The sequence below is a fragment of the Strongylocentrotus purpuratus genome, unplaced genomic scaffold, assembly GCF_000002235.5.
Source record: "Strongylocentrotus purpuratus isolate Spur 01 unplaced genomic scaffold, Spur_5.0 spur5_scaffold_15, whole genome shotgun sequence".
NCBI lineage: Eukaryota > Metazoa > Echinodermata > Echinoidea > Camarodonta > Strongylocentrotidae > Strongylocentrotus > Strongylocentrotus purpuratus.
In genome coordinates this window covers 12,255,376-12,269,471 of record NW_022145600.1, presented here as the reverse complement: position 1 = coordinate 12,269,471, position 14,096 = coordinate 12,255,376, and the positions used below count along the sequence as shown (strand labels likewise).

The window sequence follows — 14,096 nt, the reverse complement described above, 5'->3', positions numbered from 1 at the left end:
CAATAATAATCATATCAAATGTTTCTAATGTAAGCACTAAGTTATTAATTTGAAAATTTATATATTTATGTGATGAACGTAAAGCCACTGTAATGACATAATAATGTAATGAAAGTAATCAAGGATATAATAGTAATTGCTCCAACTATTGTTATCCTGATATATATATATATATATATATATATATTTATTTTCTCATATTGTGAATTTTTATTCTGTTCTTTACTCTTAATTTTCCAGGATGCAGACTGTGGGGGTGACATGCTTTCGAGTAATAGCAATTTAAATTGCTTTTGTCACCCCTGACCAGCAGATTGTATCCTTCTCTCTATCTCCTCTCCACTTTCATAAAGCTGTTTGAATGTATTATGAAATGTCTATGTATTATCTGATTGTTATACTCATTGTATGTTTTCCGATTGGTCAAATAAATAATAATAATAATAATAATGAAAATGGGAGCTCTAATTTCACAGGAAATCGGATGATTTACCTCTTGAAGCTTTTGTGCTCTTGGGGTTATCAGCGAAGCACGCTACACAGGCATGAAGGGGACAGGTGAATCCGCGACTATCGAACCTAGTCAGCGGGAAGCGTCGGATACATCCCTCGTGGTAGTACTTCCCACAGACTGGGACATGACATCGCCTCACTTCCTGATCGGACAGCTTGCACACGAAGCAAGAATGTACGCCTACAACCAAGGAAATTAAAAATACACAACGATTATCAAAACAGCTTTGTTTGAAAAATCCTATACCTTCTTTACAATCATGGATGAATGTTTCTTCATCTTGTAGAGAAACAAGAAGCAGCCTTTAAAATGATATAATAGTATCAGAGCACATTAGTGGGTATTTCAGAGTACTGACATTACATACATTTGCTATGTAGTCCTCTTCGTTGGAAGTTATTAATGTAAAATCATTCAAATGTTCTTTCGACGGAGTATACACACCCAACAAAGATGAATGTGTATTCTTTTTGTCAAAGAATTACTCTACCTCATAGCTTACTAAAATGTACTGAGAATGTCAACATTTCATCAGAAGCCTTGAGGAACAGGTCACTAACGAGCGATAAAGAAAATCATTCTTGATTGTGTATAAGGTAAATTTGAATGTCTACTTGATTTTCTATTCCATTTTGTTCAATAAACAGTATCACATAGAAATAATGACAGAAAATTGAGGTTTCCTATAATTTGTTTTCATTGTCACTGCTTGAAGATATTGAATCTCAACATTTGAAAGCCATCCTTTGTTTGAATCTCAGGTGATCCAAAGCAAACTACAAGCTTTATTTCATCAAAGACAGAGGGTTAGGGTTAGGGTGGTGATAGAGTGTCAGATTAGGCAGGGCTCCCCGGGACACCTTGGCGCCCAAAACTTAAAGGTAATACAAAGTTTTGGGAAGTTTAGAAAATTGGGTAGATAGTGATTCTTTACAATTTTGATATATTTGGATGCCCCTGTAGATGTATTATAACCACTAGAAAAATTAGCCCCCATAACACTGCTGCTTTCGAGAAAAATTGAATACAAAAATTTCAAATAGCGCCGGCCGTACAATAGTAGCTGCGACCATGAAAATCTCAGAATATTTAGTTGTGATATATAATTTCTAAATGGGAATAGCTAATCGGTCGATTTTAGTCAACAAACATGGTTTTATAGCTTAATTAATATCTTGACCTTGAGAGTGAGCTATACATCATAAAGAGTTTATTATTTATAATTTCATAACTTTAGGCTCGAATTCAACCGAGACAACGATCACTGAATATTGTAGGATCGCATATGCTTCCAATAATGTGCATTTGAACCAAATTCATGACCCCATACCAAAACTTTGTATTACCTTTAAGTCTGGACCCCCAAGATTTTGAAGTTTTTACAAAGGGCACATGCATAGAGACTGTAAATACTTCAATCCAGATCCCCTTTAAAAGAAGTTTAAGCAGAGCCCTGGGTTAGGATTTGGGTTAGGGGTACACATATTGTTAGGTGTAGTATTAGGTCCTCAGTATATGTAAGATCTTGATAGTGAGGCAGTAGACCAGTTCACGGTTAGCACATGTCCCAAATATCCACAGATCTTCAAAACATGAAGAGTATCCACTTTGAACATTTTGAAATCACTTTCAAAGAATACTTCCACCTGTGTATCATGGAGTGCACTGCTTGTGCATAAATGAATAATAATTACATAACTTTCATGAGCACGTATCCAGTATTTTGTCTTGTGTATTTCACAATTTGGTCTGCAATGACCTTTATCAGCTCATGCTCAGACTGTACCTATGAACTGGCTTATTGTTGCTGGAGCAGGTGTCATAGAACCTAAATCGAGATATGCAAAGAACGACTTGGTCTCACCTGATATGCATTCATCACATCTGAATGAGCCAGAGGGCGCCACCTGTAGTCCAATACAGTCAAGGTGGAAGGCTCCGCAGCAGCCCCCCTCACAGAGAAGCAACTGACCGGTTCTCTCACAGACCTAAACCATTGAAAGTAAAAGAAAGAATGGTTTGGATATATTTGCAAATCCTGTTATCAAATTTGTGATGAAGTTCCCAGAATACATGTTTAGAGCCATAAATGTGTTAACCCTGTGTTAAGTTTAAGAGTTAGTTATTTTTTGTGACTACACACAATGAAATCTAAGTTTGATTATTTTCTATATTTGAATAATAACCACCTTCTCTGAAAATGCATTAATGCAGTATGGGATAGATCCTATAATATTTATCCTGGAAAAGCTTTGATCTCAATCTAACTTTGCACTATTTCTTAAAATAGCATTACACAATTTCAAAATAATATCAGTTTGTTTTCTACGAAGTGGTGGATCAAAGCAGACATCGTCAAACAACATTCCTTTTACTAGTTCTTAAAGGTGATATTGTTCGGATATTGGACAACACTGTACTGGATATAAAGCATCTAGTTTCTTCCTGCATGTAAGCGAGTTAGCATCGACATGGGGAAGATGACAAGTTTTCTTACCTGGCACACATTCTCTTTCTTGGCAGCTCCGCCCCCTCCGGCTGGTCGTTCCTTACCGCTGCCGTTAGCTACGCCATTAGAGCTTCCAGTAGTACTACCCCCATGCTGGGATGAGACATCGGTCTCGGAGCTGGCAACTGTGCACAAATGAAAATAAATGAAACTATTGAATGATCCCTCCACTTAATGCTAATGACCGGTCATTAGTAAAATCATGTTATAAAACATCAATTAATAAAACAAACAAAACATAATCTTATAAAACAAATAATATACATCATTTTGTTCGGGCATTAGTAAAATTACCCACACTCGGTACCTTCAAAACAGTCCAAACACCCTCGGCTATCGCCTCGGGCATGTTAGACTGTTCCAATGGTACCTTGTGTGGGTAATTCTTACTAATGACCTCACTGCTATGTATTATTTGTAGACTACTGAATGGTCTCTCCACTTCCTGTCTCCAGTATCCTCTTCATTTAGACCAACCTTACTGCTTTCTTCCTTCACCATATCTTTCCATGAAATTTTTGGTCTTCCTTTCCCTCTTATGCTATCCGCTGCCAGATCCCATGCTCTTTTCACAGGTTCATCATCTTCCCTTCTCGACACATGACCCATCCATCTCATTCTCAATCCAATTTTCTTTACCACTTCCACCACATTTTCTTCTAGACCCTCGTGTTCTTTCTATAGGACAGTTTCACACCACACATCTTCCGTACCATGGCTCTTTCTGTTCTCCTCCAGATACCTTCTACTGTCTTCACATTAAAAGTTTCTGAAGGATATACCATCGCTGTTCTAACGCGAGCCGTATGGATCTTACCTTCTCATCGTAAACGTTTTACTAGGATTGAGACCAGCTAATCAAACTTCATCAGTTTCAGATTTTATTAGTTTATTATCAAATAATGTTTTTTTTAATATTCAACGTTGCTTCTGAGGTGATAAATATCGGGGGTGGGGGGGGGGGGGGGGGGTGAGTAAGCTGGTGTCCAGATGGTAACTGTCCCAAAAACGTTAATAAAATTATCCATTTTGCAAAATCAAACTATTCCCCTCTCTTTCTCTTATACCTCATGCTTGCAGAATCACACTTTAACTAGGTTCTCCTGCATCTAATTACCCTTCCATTCTTTATTTTAAACGTCCATGTTTCTCTTTCTGTCTGCCTGTATGTCTCGTCTCTCTTTCTCTGTCTGTCTGATCTCTCTATGTCACTTTCCAGTTTCCCAATCTATTTCTTTCATCCATTTCAAACCTTATGAAGAATTGCATCTAAGCACACTCACACAAACTAATTCCCTTTAAACATTGGCAATAAACACAAGCCAAAACATCAGTCTACATTCACAACAGGCATGAAACTAAAAATGAGAGTAAACATACAAATGCAAGATGTTAGTTATGAAAGACAAGATGACATGAAACAGACAAGTGGTCTGAAGTGGTTTCTCTTGTCTTGTTTATAAAATTGCCAGTTGCTTTGGAAGAGATGGCCATCATGCAACACTTACGCTAGTAAAAAACTTCTTGTTCTCCCTTTGTTTATGACGAGTGATCTAGAATGAATTTCAGGTCCTGCGTGCACCATGCCTCGGTTGTTTATTCATTTAATGTTTTTGGTTTCATCACTCCTAAGTGCAATTTCTGGGGACAGTATGCTAGTACAATGTTCACTGTCTTCTTCGCCCTTACTTTTTCCTTTTTTCCCCTACATTTTTCTTGTTAAAAATCAAATTAAAGTCAGTAATATGAAGGGCAGACTTCATAACTGCCATTGTGTTTCCATTTACTACCATCATATGTGTGGATTCACAGAATATTAATAACAACTTTGTATCATCTGATAACAAGGACAAACAGACTTGCTCCGTTCTTGGTTCCTCTACACAGTGAAAAGTTCAGCTGGTCTGGGGATCACAAATTAAGTGTAGCCGACCAATATATCCACTAGTGTTGCCTTTATTTCAGGGCTTGACAGGTACCAAGGACACATGGCGCCCATAATCTAGGTCTGGATCCCAAAGCCGAAGTCACATGGAAGGTTTAAATCTTCGTTTACATAACGCATGGCCTAAAATTAGCCCGAAATAAGCGTGACACAGTCAGAGGTCCAATATGAGACACGCGTAAGGCAAGGTACACTTAATTTGCACTAATTTTAAACCATGGGTTATGTAATGAGGGTCTAAACCATGGGTTAAATTTAACTCTCCTTTGTGAATTCGGGCTCAAATGTTTCAGAATTTCTACATAGGGCTCGAGTGCATGAACGTACTGTTTCACGGTTCTGAGACGAAAATGGGACAACTCGTATAAGTAAGTCTATAAATTTCTCATTTTAAAATAGTTAATCTAAATTAAATAACTCCATATAGGAATATACAAATACATAGTATTTTTCTATCTGCTTTATAGATCAGAAAATGATATCTTAATAAAGAAAATCGGGGAAGAAAATGTTGGGAGCCAAAATTACAAAAAGATGTTCAGAATTGGCTATAGATTACAGTGCGAGACCTCTGGAGTACCGTCTGTATTGGGGAATGTCAACAAATGTCAGTTTTATTAAAGAAATGACCCATATCAGATGGTTATTTCTGTCTAGTCCTGCTCTACCTACAATATAGTTGCATGCTAAAAGCAGCTCTGGCTAGAGATGTCATTAACCTTTTGAAATTCTACACCTGAGATAACAAGGATAGAAATAAAGGGAAATGTGTGTTATAACATACTCAAGTGAAATTATTTTATTTTAAGCCTACAAATAGCCCTCCATAATTTTTAAGTCCAACTTAGAGTTAAGTTAGACTTAGGACCTTTGTGAAACACCCCCTAGACTACGAAGCACCACATCCTGTGTTGTAGTATTGCAAAGGTTGATGCCTCAAGGAAGGCTTCGTGCTTAGAGGGCAGCAAACATGCTGCATCAAAATCATGCTTTTCATCTACTACTACCAAGCCAAGACGGAAAAATCTTACTCAATGATGAGAGCGAAGCAGCAAACGAAAAGTCAACATGCAAAAAGCAAAAGATAGCAAGCAAAGAGCAGCCATGAAACTAAAATATTGACACAAGATGCCACCAACAAACAAAAGCAACCTTTTTGCAGAGAAAGAGAGACAACTAAACAATGCAAGCATAACTGTATCTGTTTGAATAGATTGAAGAGTTTAATGGAAGTTTATTTTCTCACTAAATTGGCATGACAATCTATAATTAAATATATTTACAAATAATCTTCAATCTGTCCTTGCAATTATAAGACTTGATATCAAGTACTGGTCGAGGCAAATTTGGCTTCTTTTTTACAATACTAATTCACAATGTGCTAGTAAAAACTGTGTTTAAATACTTCAATTGTGAAATGAGAATCTCTTTAATAACAAGATATACAATCTCTCAACATTTGCACAACCCAGCATTTTTGTATCTTTCTTCAGTTAGGTAGTAAAATACACAAATAAAGTAATTTTCTACAGTTTATGCATGAAAACCTGTTCCAAACTTCCAGTGGCATCTTTTAATCTTAAACAAAGGCAATCTGGCATAAGGCAGAACTACTCTTATCATGTCACCTACAACTATATAAATACGAAGTACATAATTGCTATTACCAAACATACCCTTCCAGCAATAAATAGAAATGGAATTGTCTTAGACATTGCAAGGTCCTTGCTTGAGTCTCCCCCCCCCCCCCCCCCAGCCCAACCCTTTTGTCATGAATTAAACTTCAAAGATTCATAAAGACTAATGAGTGCTTCAAAGTTAATTGGCATAAAAGTATAAGGGTGGTTTCTACATGATCCTTGCATAACATATATTCACTTCTAATAAGAGAGAAAATATGATCAAATCTAATCTTAAATCAGATCAAAATGACTCTTCAAATAAAGTACAAAATATTTAATCTAGGTAATCTTACATCAGGTATCTACCTGTCACAATTGATTTCATTGCAGTTGAATGACCCATTATATTCTGAGCCAGACACGAAAGGTTGGCTAGGTCGGTTATAGTAAGCAGTAAGCAGTAATGGTGAAATCCCGGTGGTACTGTATGTAGTATTGGTCCTATGTTAACATAGGATTAGGTTACCCCTCACCATACATCCTTACAGTGCACAAGGCACATATGATCATAACGTAGAACAAATAGTGCACTGGACCATATGGACTAATCAATGGCAGAATGGCACATACTAATCTGCTATATAACATTAACTGCTTTCATAATTCAACTTCATATTGAAAGTGGTCCGCAACTAATAAAGTAAGAGAATCCAAGGCTAAATTCAACACATCTAGTAAATTATATCTAAATTTAAAGTGCATTTAGGATGTTCTTGAGTTAATGTATTCCCTATAAACACACATTTCAATAAACTAATAGGTGCGATCTGTTCTTGCTTGCTGGCGACCAATCCTAAATCAAATGATCTGTATTCCGCTTATATTCTCTAAATAAATTTAGTATCTCCTTCCTATTCTATTTGTTATAAATATGAAAGTATTTCATGCAACAGCACCGATAAAAAGAAGCCATCTTTTCCATCAATGTGCATACCTCGATAGACACTGGGACAGTCTACGGGTATGGACATATCTCTGAAACAAAATAAAAACAACAACAAAAGTTCAAAGTTAGGATCTAGTATACTATGATATGGAGATAAACTACACAAAGGGAACTCTGCATTCCTTTCCAATATCCATAGTAAAATCATATCTGACTAAATAACTAATCTATCTAATTTCATAGAATCAAAACTCAGGACAGTCAGTCAGTCAGTCTCGAGGACTTGTCAATGAACTGCAGTTTGAGAGTCATTCAACATTCAAAATGATGACCTTAGGAATATCAACTCCTCCTAAACATCATGCTACGGCGAACCATGATGGCATAGAGCTTTAAATATGATAAGTCATGAACATATCATACACAAAAATGCAGTTTCAAAAGATAAAGACTTTTTGTTTGGAATAAGCCTTGGAGTGTGAGCATGCTTAATGACTAGATACATATTACATATCATATAGCAATCTGCCAGCAGATTTTCATTTGTAATTCATTATCTTAGTACTCACTCCTGTTATAATTGCACAATACAAAGATTATTTGTTACCTGACAGTTTCAGTATAAGTTTTGTCTTAAATTAGAGATAAAAGAAATGGCTCTCTAGGTATCTAATACATTACCGATTCACACAGAAATATTTAGTTGAAAAAGTCAATATTCTTTCCTAATTCTGCAAGGCTAAGGGAGAGCAAAGGTGTGTTCAAAGGGGGCCAGTCACCAAAAAAAAATCTCATCCAAACTCTGCAAGAGACATTAAAATTGCTACAGATACCCCCCCCCCAACAATAAAAGAAAATCATTGCGATGGGGGGGGGGGGGGGGGGGGGGGGGAGGAATAATCAACATTCACTCATAATCGTGATGTCTACGAAGGTCTACTCAAAAGTCACCTTTACCTCTATTCAGGGTGAAATTGTGGTATTTAAATCCGCAAAATGTTATATTAGAAGCTGACATTTTGATATTCAAAATATATTGGCATAGAACAACTTACATACAGAGTCAAATGTATTTTAGTGACTGGTCCACTTTATAAGTTCCAATAGCTTTAAACACTGTTGTAGCAATGCAAAACAAAACACAACCAATGACGACACTTCAGTCCAGTTTTTCGTGTAAAATCCTTGCAAAACATCACGAACGAATCATCAACACGCCAAGACCACAACAGAATACAACCAGAGACCTTGAATCTACCTTCTTTCATCAGAGCACAGTCATTCTACCATTCAGACTGAACATACATTCTGGCCTCAAGCATGAGCATGACGCAAGGTATGTCATAAGACATCAGAGAATGGACTTTCAAAAAGGATATCACTTTCAACAACATTATGCAGTAATGTTCATGTGCACCTTAGGTGCCCAGGGCCAGCTGGTTATGCACAATACCCAGAGTTTCTGGTATCGTGCATGGTAAATACATGATCAGCTGGCCCTGTGTAGCTATGGTGTGCAGGAACATTACTGCGGAACGTCCTTAAAGGCAGCCGTTGTTGGTCTCTGGAAGGGCGCATAGGGCAAATCACATTAAATGATAACAAAAGAACATGGCAAAACTGACACAAACATTGTTCAAAGAGTACCTTTGCTGAATGCAACTACATATGGAGCAAAACATTGGTTCAATAAATGCATGTGCTTTAAAAAAAGAAAGTATTCTTCAGGGTGCTTTTCAAATTGTCAGTGTGGATGGGTGCTAAAGTAAATAATGCCTCCGGCTACTTTGTAAAGGAGGCATAAAAAGCAGCGGCAAAAGCGATTTACAAACAAACAAAACTTTTTTTAATCGGCTACTCCTTCAATATGCCTATTATAATAGCTTTAGTAATTGAAGCTAAATTAACTAAAACCCTTGCTTTTAAAGTAATATCAAGTCAAGTGCGAGGTTAATGTTATTAACGAAATAATTTAGTATAGGTCATGATAGAAGCACCAAAAAGGATTGCTGTAAAATGAAATTTGACCTACATTCAAGGACATTGGACCAATTTCCTCCAAATCACAGACCTCTACCCCCGTTCCTCCAAATAAAAAGCCAGATTAAAACAGTGATATTGGAAACAAGTTTTCTTTATCCCAAATACCATTTCTAAATGAATGACTTTACCACAGGAGGGTAAAAGTATTTCCGGAGGTTCATTGGTTTATATGCTAGGGAATATGATCGTGATGATTATTACCACTGTGAGGATCGCCTTTATGCCCTTCACCGACAGACTGGATGGCATCAGCAATGAGGTCTGTATCGATGATAAGACCGCCCTCGTCATCATCCTCCTGCATCTCAGCAAAGTCCTGACTCATCTGCAAGTAGGAAGAATTGGAAAATTGATAAAACATGACATGGTTTGCAATTCTTTTTTTTTTAAAGACCATCTGCACTAGTTTGGCCAGGGGGATTAGACCTCCCTGCAAGGTCACTGACAGGTGGTTATCAATTAACATAAGAAAAAGGGCATCTTGGGGGACCAACAGGCACCGATTAGTTTGCTATATAGAGGGTGCAAGTAGCTTTAAGTAGTGCAGTGGGGCTTTAAGTCTTACACGTCTGTCTGTTTACAGGATTAGGGTCTATCACAAGATTAATGGCAAGTTCATGGATTTGGTGAAATAATGAATAGAATACTTTGTTTTCATATAGTATTTTGAAAACAATGTCATCTTTGATGTTAGTAAATGTATGTTATTTGTCATAACATTTCAAAAGTAGCACAAGTCAGGACATTTCAATGACTGATCACTTAGCTTGAGAAAGTCCACAGGAGTGGACGAAAGCTTGCCCACAAAATTCAAGATTGGTAGAAGCTTTAAAAACTACATTTTATGTTTATCCCCAACCGATGAAAGTTTTCTGTATCAGTCAGGACATTGTCTGCACAAACTCAAGTGTGAATTCTGCGCAATTTCCAGTTTAATATGACATTAACATTTTTTTCCTAACAGTTTTTATAATACAGCTCCGGTTTTCATTTCCAACTTAATGAGCAGTGAAGTCAGTCCTAGTTGGTGTGATATCTTACATCTGATGTTATAGCCTCTGGTTTGGTGGTGCCTGATCCTCCCTCGACGACGGAACTCTCTCCTTTTCTTGCTCTCTTCTTCTTGCCAGGTTTGTTCGTGGCGTCAGCAGGAGTTTGCAAGCTTTTCCTAGACCTCACCCTCTTGGTGCTTGAAGCCTCGGCCGTGGGAACAGGTTGGGGTTGGGCATCTAACGATTTTGCCCTGCTCTTCTTGGGAGCAACTGCTTCTCTTGAAGGGGACAGAAAGCCGTCAGAAGTTTGGGATTCCGATTGAGAAGCTTCGCTATATTTCTGAGGTAAGAGGTAAATATGAGAGGAATCGCCAAAGAATAAAATACTAAATTTAGATGAGAGGGAATTAAGAAAGGTATCACATGGATAACTAATTGGACCTTCGACTGCTCAAACTTTTTTTGATAGGTGTTTGTCTTATTTTTCTGCTTCTATTGAAAGGAAGTTAGTATAGGAGCGGACTTGCCCTTTAATTCAACAATATAGAGCCCCCCTAAAAATAGGACTGAAATACTGTTAAAAAGTTTCTTCCTTCAGTTAATATTTCAATTGTTCTTTCGACGGAGTATACACACCCAACAAAGATGAATGTGTATTCTTTTTGTCAAAGAATTACTCTACCTCATAGCTTACTAAAATGTCCTGAGAATGTCAACATTTTATCAGAAGCCTTGAGAAACATGATGATCGATAAAGAAAATCAGTTAAGATTCTTTCTCACAGACAACCCGAAACATAATGCCTCCAGCTACTTTGTAGCGAAGGCATAATAAAATGGATAATCTAGTTGAGCATAACTATTCATACTTCCAATTTTTAGTATGTTTTATGCAATCCATTCATAACAAAATTTGGGGAATCATCTTTCTAATCATGATATGATCAAAGAGTAGAGAGTGAAAACATTATGAAACCATCATGAAATCAATGGCAGTATTTTTGGTATGATAACTTTCATATCAAAATCCCACTTAATAGCAGGACACCCCTGGGTGTCTTTGAAGATTGCAGAATTCAGTTTTAGGGTGAATTTCTTTCATGGCGTGAAACTTGAGATAACATCTGGACCAAAAACAGTACCATTCTGGTAAGTACACACACAAGCTAGCTAGCTGAGTACTGTACCGGTACGTACGTACAAAGATTACATGCCTGCATGCGTCATGCAATATACGCGCGAGGAGAGAAGAAACGTGCGGGGCGGGAGGCGACAGCATCGCATTATGAACATAAGGCAGTTACTAGTTCAGAAGCTAGCGATAGAGAGGACGCAAGCACATGAATTTATGTACATATTTTCGCGCTCCGGTATGAGGTGCCAATATTTTTAAGTGTTGATAATTTCACGCAACAGAAACCAGTTTTTAGTTCTCTCCCTCATGGTAATAATCAATTAGTCTATCAAACTATAATGCTGCATACATACCTTGATGGAAGCCACAACCTTGGGGGAAAACCCTAGGCTGGACAGGTCTGCTTCTTGGAGTTTCTTGGATGGTTTAGATTCTCGCTTGGATCTCTTCACAGGTGCAGCAGTCTCGCTCTCTTGCTCCGGAGAACCCTTCCTCTTCCTCTCTGTAGAAGCAAACATGAACAACACACTTCAATCTGCATTCTTCATATAAATAATAATACTAATAATGGCTTCTAATATAGCGCACATGTCCGCCACATTGTGACACTCCTGGCGCTGCCCCGATTATTACCCTGGCTTTGGCAAGGCGACCCCTGCAGCGCTCTAGCATTTCAAGGAATTAATTCCTGCCAGGTACCCATTTACATCACCTGGGTTGAGTGTGGCAAATGTACAATGTAGATCAATGTATTGCCAAAAGATATTAGTGCCGTGGCGGGACTCGAGCCGCGAACTTGTGATCGACAGTCTGGTGACATCTGCATTATTAAATTTGGTTCCAGAGCAAGAGACTAACACCTATGACATTTTCATATACACAATTCCCATCCTGGATGCATATTGCACTTCCCTTGAAGTAATTTACTCTCTTATTTGTCAAAATTTAGCTACACTAGTTACACGTCTATTCTATGAAAATACGTTAAGGGCTATGACATGCTGCTCTTGTAGGCCAACAACTTCCCCTTCCTCAAACAAAACAAATGAAAATATCATGCATTCTGTTAGTCTGTGCCAGAGCCATCTATACAGAGCTGCCAACCTTGTGCGACCAAAAAAAGGAATCATGATGGCCCAAAAAAAGGAATTTCAAGCAAAAAAAAAAGGAATTCATAAAAACGAAACTTACAACCACGCGCGACACACTTCCAATGCAAAAATGTTCATTCATCATGCTGTTTTTTCCATACAAGCAGGTATTTTTTGGTGGTTATTTTGGTATTATCGGCATTTTATTTTTTTTGAGAATATTTTTCTCTTCAAGTATGTTTTAAAATTAGCTTTCTTTTTTTCTTCCGAATTTGTGATCAAATCACCATTTTAGGGCAGTTGTTTGACGTGCGGTAAATTTTTTTAAATTAAAAAACATATTTTATAAAGAAAAACGTAATACCGTAATTTGGAGGAAAAAACGGAGTAATTCCGGCAAAAACGGAATGGTTGGCAGCTCTGTCTATACACAGAATTTGGTCAACTTGGTTTCGCTGGGTCACAATATGGTGTATATTCTGTGCTTGCCCAACAAAGCAGTAGTTGCCATAGTGTCCAACTCGAACCGGGTTGGCCAAACTCTGTGTATAGATGGCTCTGGTCTGTGCCACTAGATGGTACATACCTCTCTTAGTGGATGGTGGGGTCGGAGGCTTGGTCACATACTTCTCCTTATCCTCTTCAGACAGACTCTCCCACTTCTCTTGCAGTTTCTCATAGATCTCCCTCTGACCAATGCCAGGGTTCTCTTTCACAATCTCCTTCTTGAAATGCTTGGAGAACTCTAAGAACTGACTTGTCTTCCGACCTCGTTTTCTCTTTGGTGTATCAGACTCTGGTTTTTCTTTCTTGCTTTCTTTCTTGGTTGCTTCTGGAGTTTGGTCGATCTGCAGTTGCTTATCACCACTGGCATCAGGAGTTGGAGCTTCTTCTTTCTGCTTCTTGTACGCCCTCTTGGCTTTCATCTTCGGGGAATCCCCAAGCGACACTATGTCGATTTGTTCAGCTGCAGCACCAGCACCTGCCTTGGGCATCTCATACTTGAATGTGAAATTTAGTTTGCGTTCGTGTCTGCTCATAGGCAGCGCCTTCTCACATTCTGAAATGGCGGCATCCCAAGCATTCCTCCTGCACGGTTTCACAGCTAGCTTGCTCAGCATGCGCGACCTCTCTGCCTTACGGACTTTGCTCACCATCTCTTCAACTAGAGAATCATACTGGTCACGTCCTGAAAACTTCTTCATGCTACTTCCGCTCACCCAGCCTCTCTCCGGGACCTCTCCAAAGAACTGCACATGGTACATTCGGTATGTTTTCCCAATGGAACCTGTGAACATAA

The 14,096-nt window shown here is 38.1% G+C and overlaps 1 protein-coding gene across 1 annotated transcript in view; it reads right to left on the bottom strand.

Annotated features, from left to right (window-relative positions):
* Positions 1-14,096, bottom strand: part of LOC580047 (histone-lysine N-methyltransferase NSD2) — a 37,260-nt gene that overhangs the window by 19,869 nt on the left and 3,295 nt on the right. The window contains exons 3-9 of the mRNA XM_030985595.1: positions 13,383-14,084; positions 12,059-12,207; positions 10,621-10,911; positions 9,781-9,904; positions 3,012-3,148; positions 2,379-2,502; positions 494-694 (exon numbers count right to left, since the gene is read on the bottom strand). Of these exons, the coding sequence (XP_030841455.1) occupies positions 494-694; positions 2,379-2,502; positions 3,012-3,148; positions 9,781-9,904; positions 10,621-10,911; positions 12,059-12,207; positions 13,383-14,084 (1,728 nt within the window). The remainder of the gene's footprint in view (positions 1-493; positions 695-2,378; positions 2,503-3,011; positions 3,149-9,780; positions 9,905-10,620; positions 10,912-12,058; positions 12,208-13,382; positions 14,085-14,096) is intronic.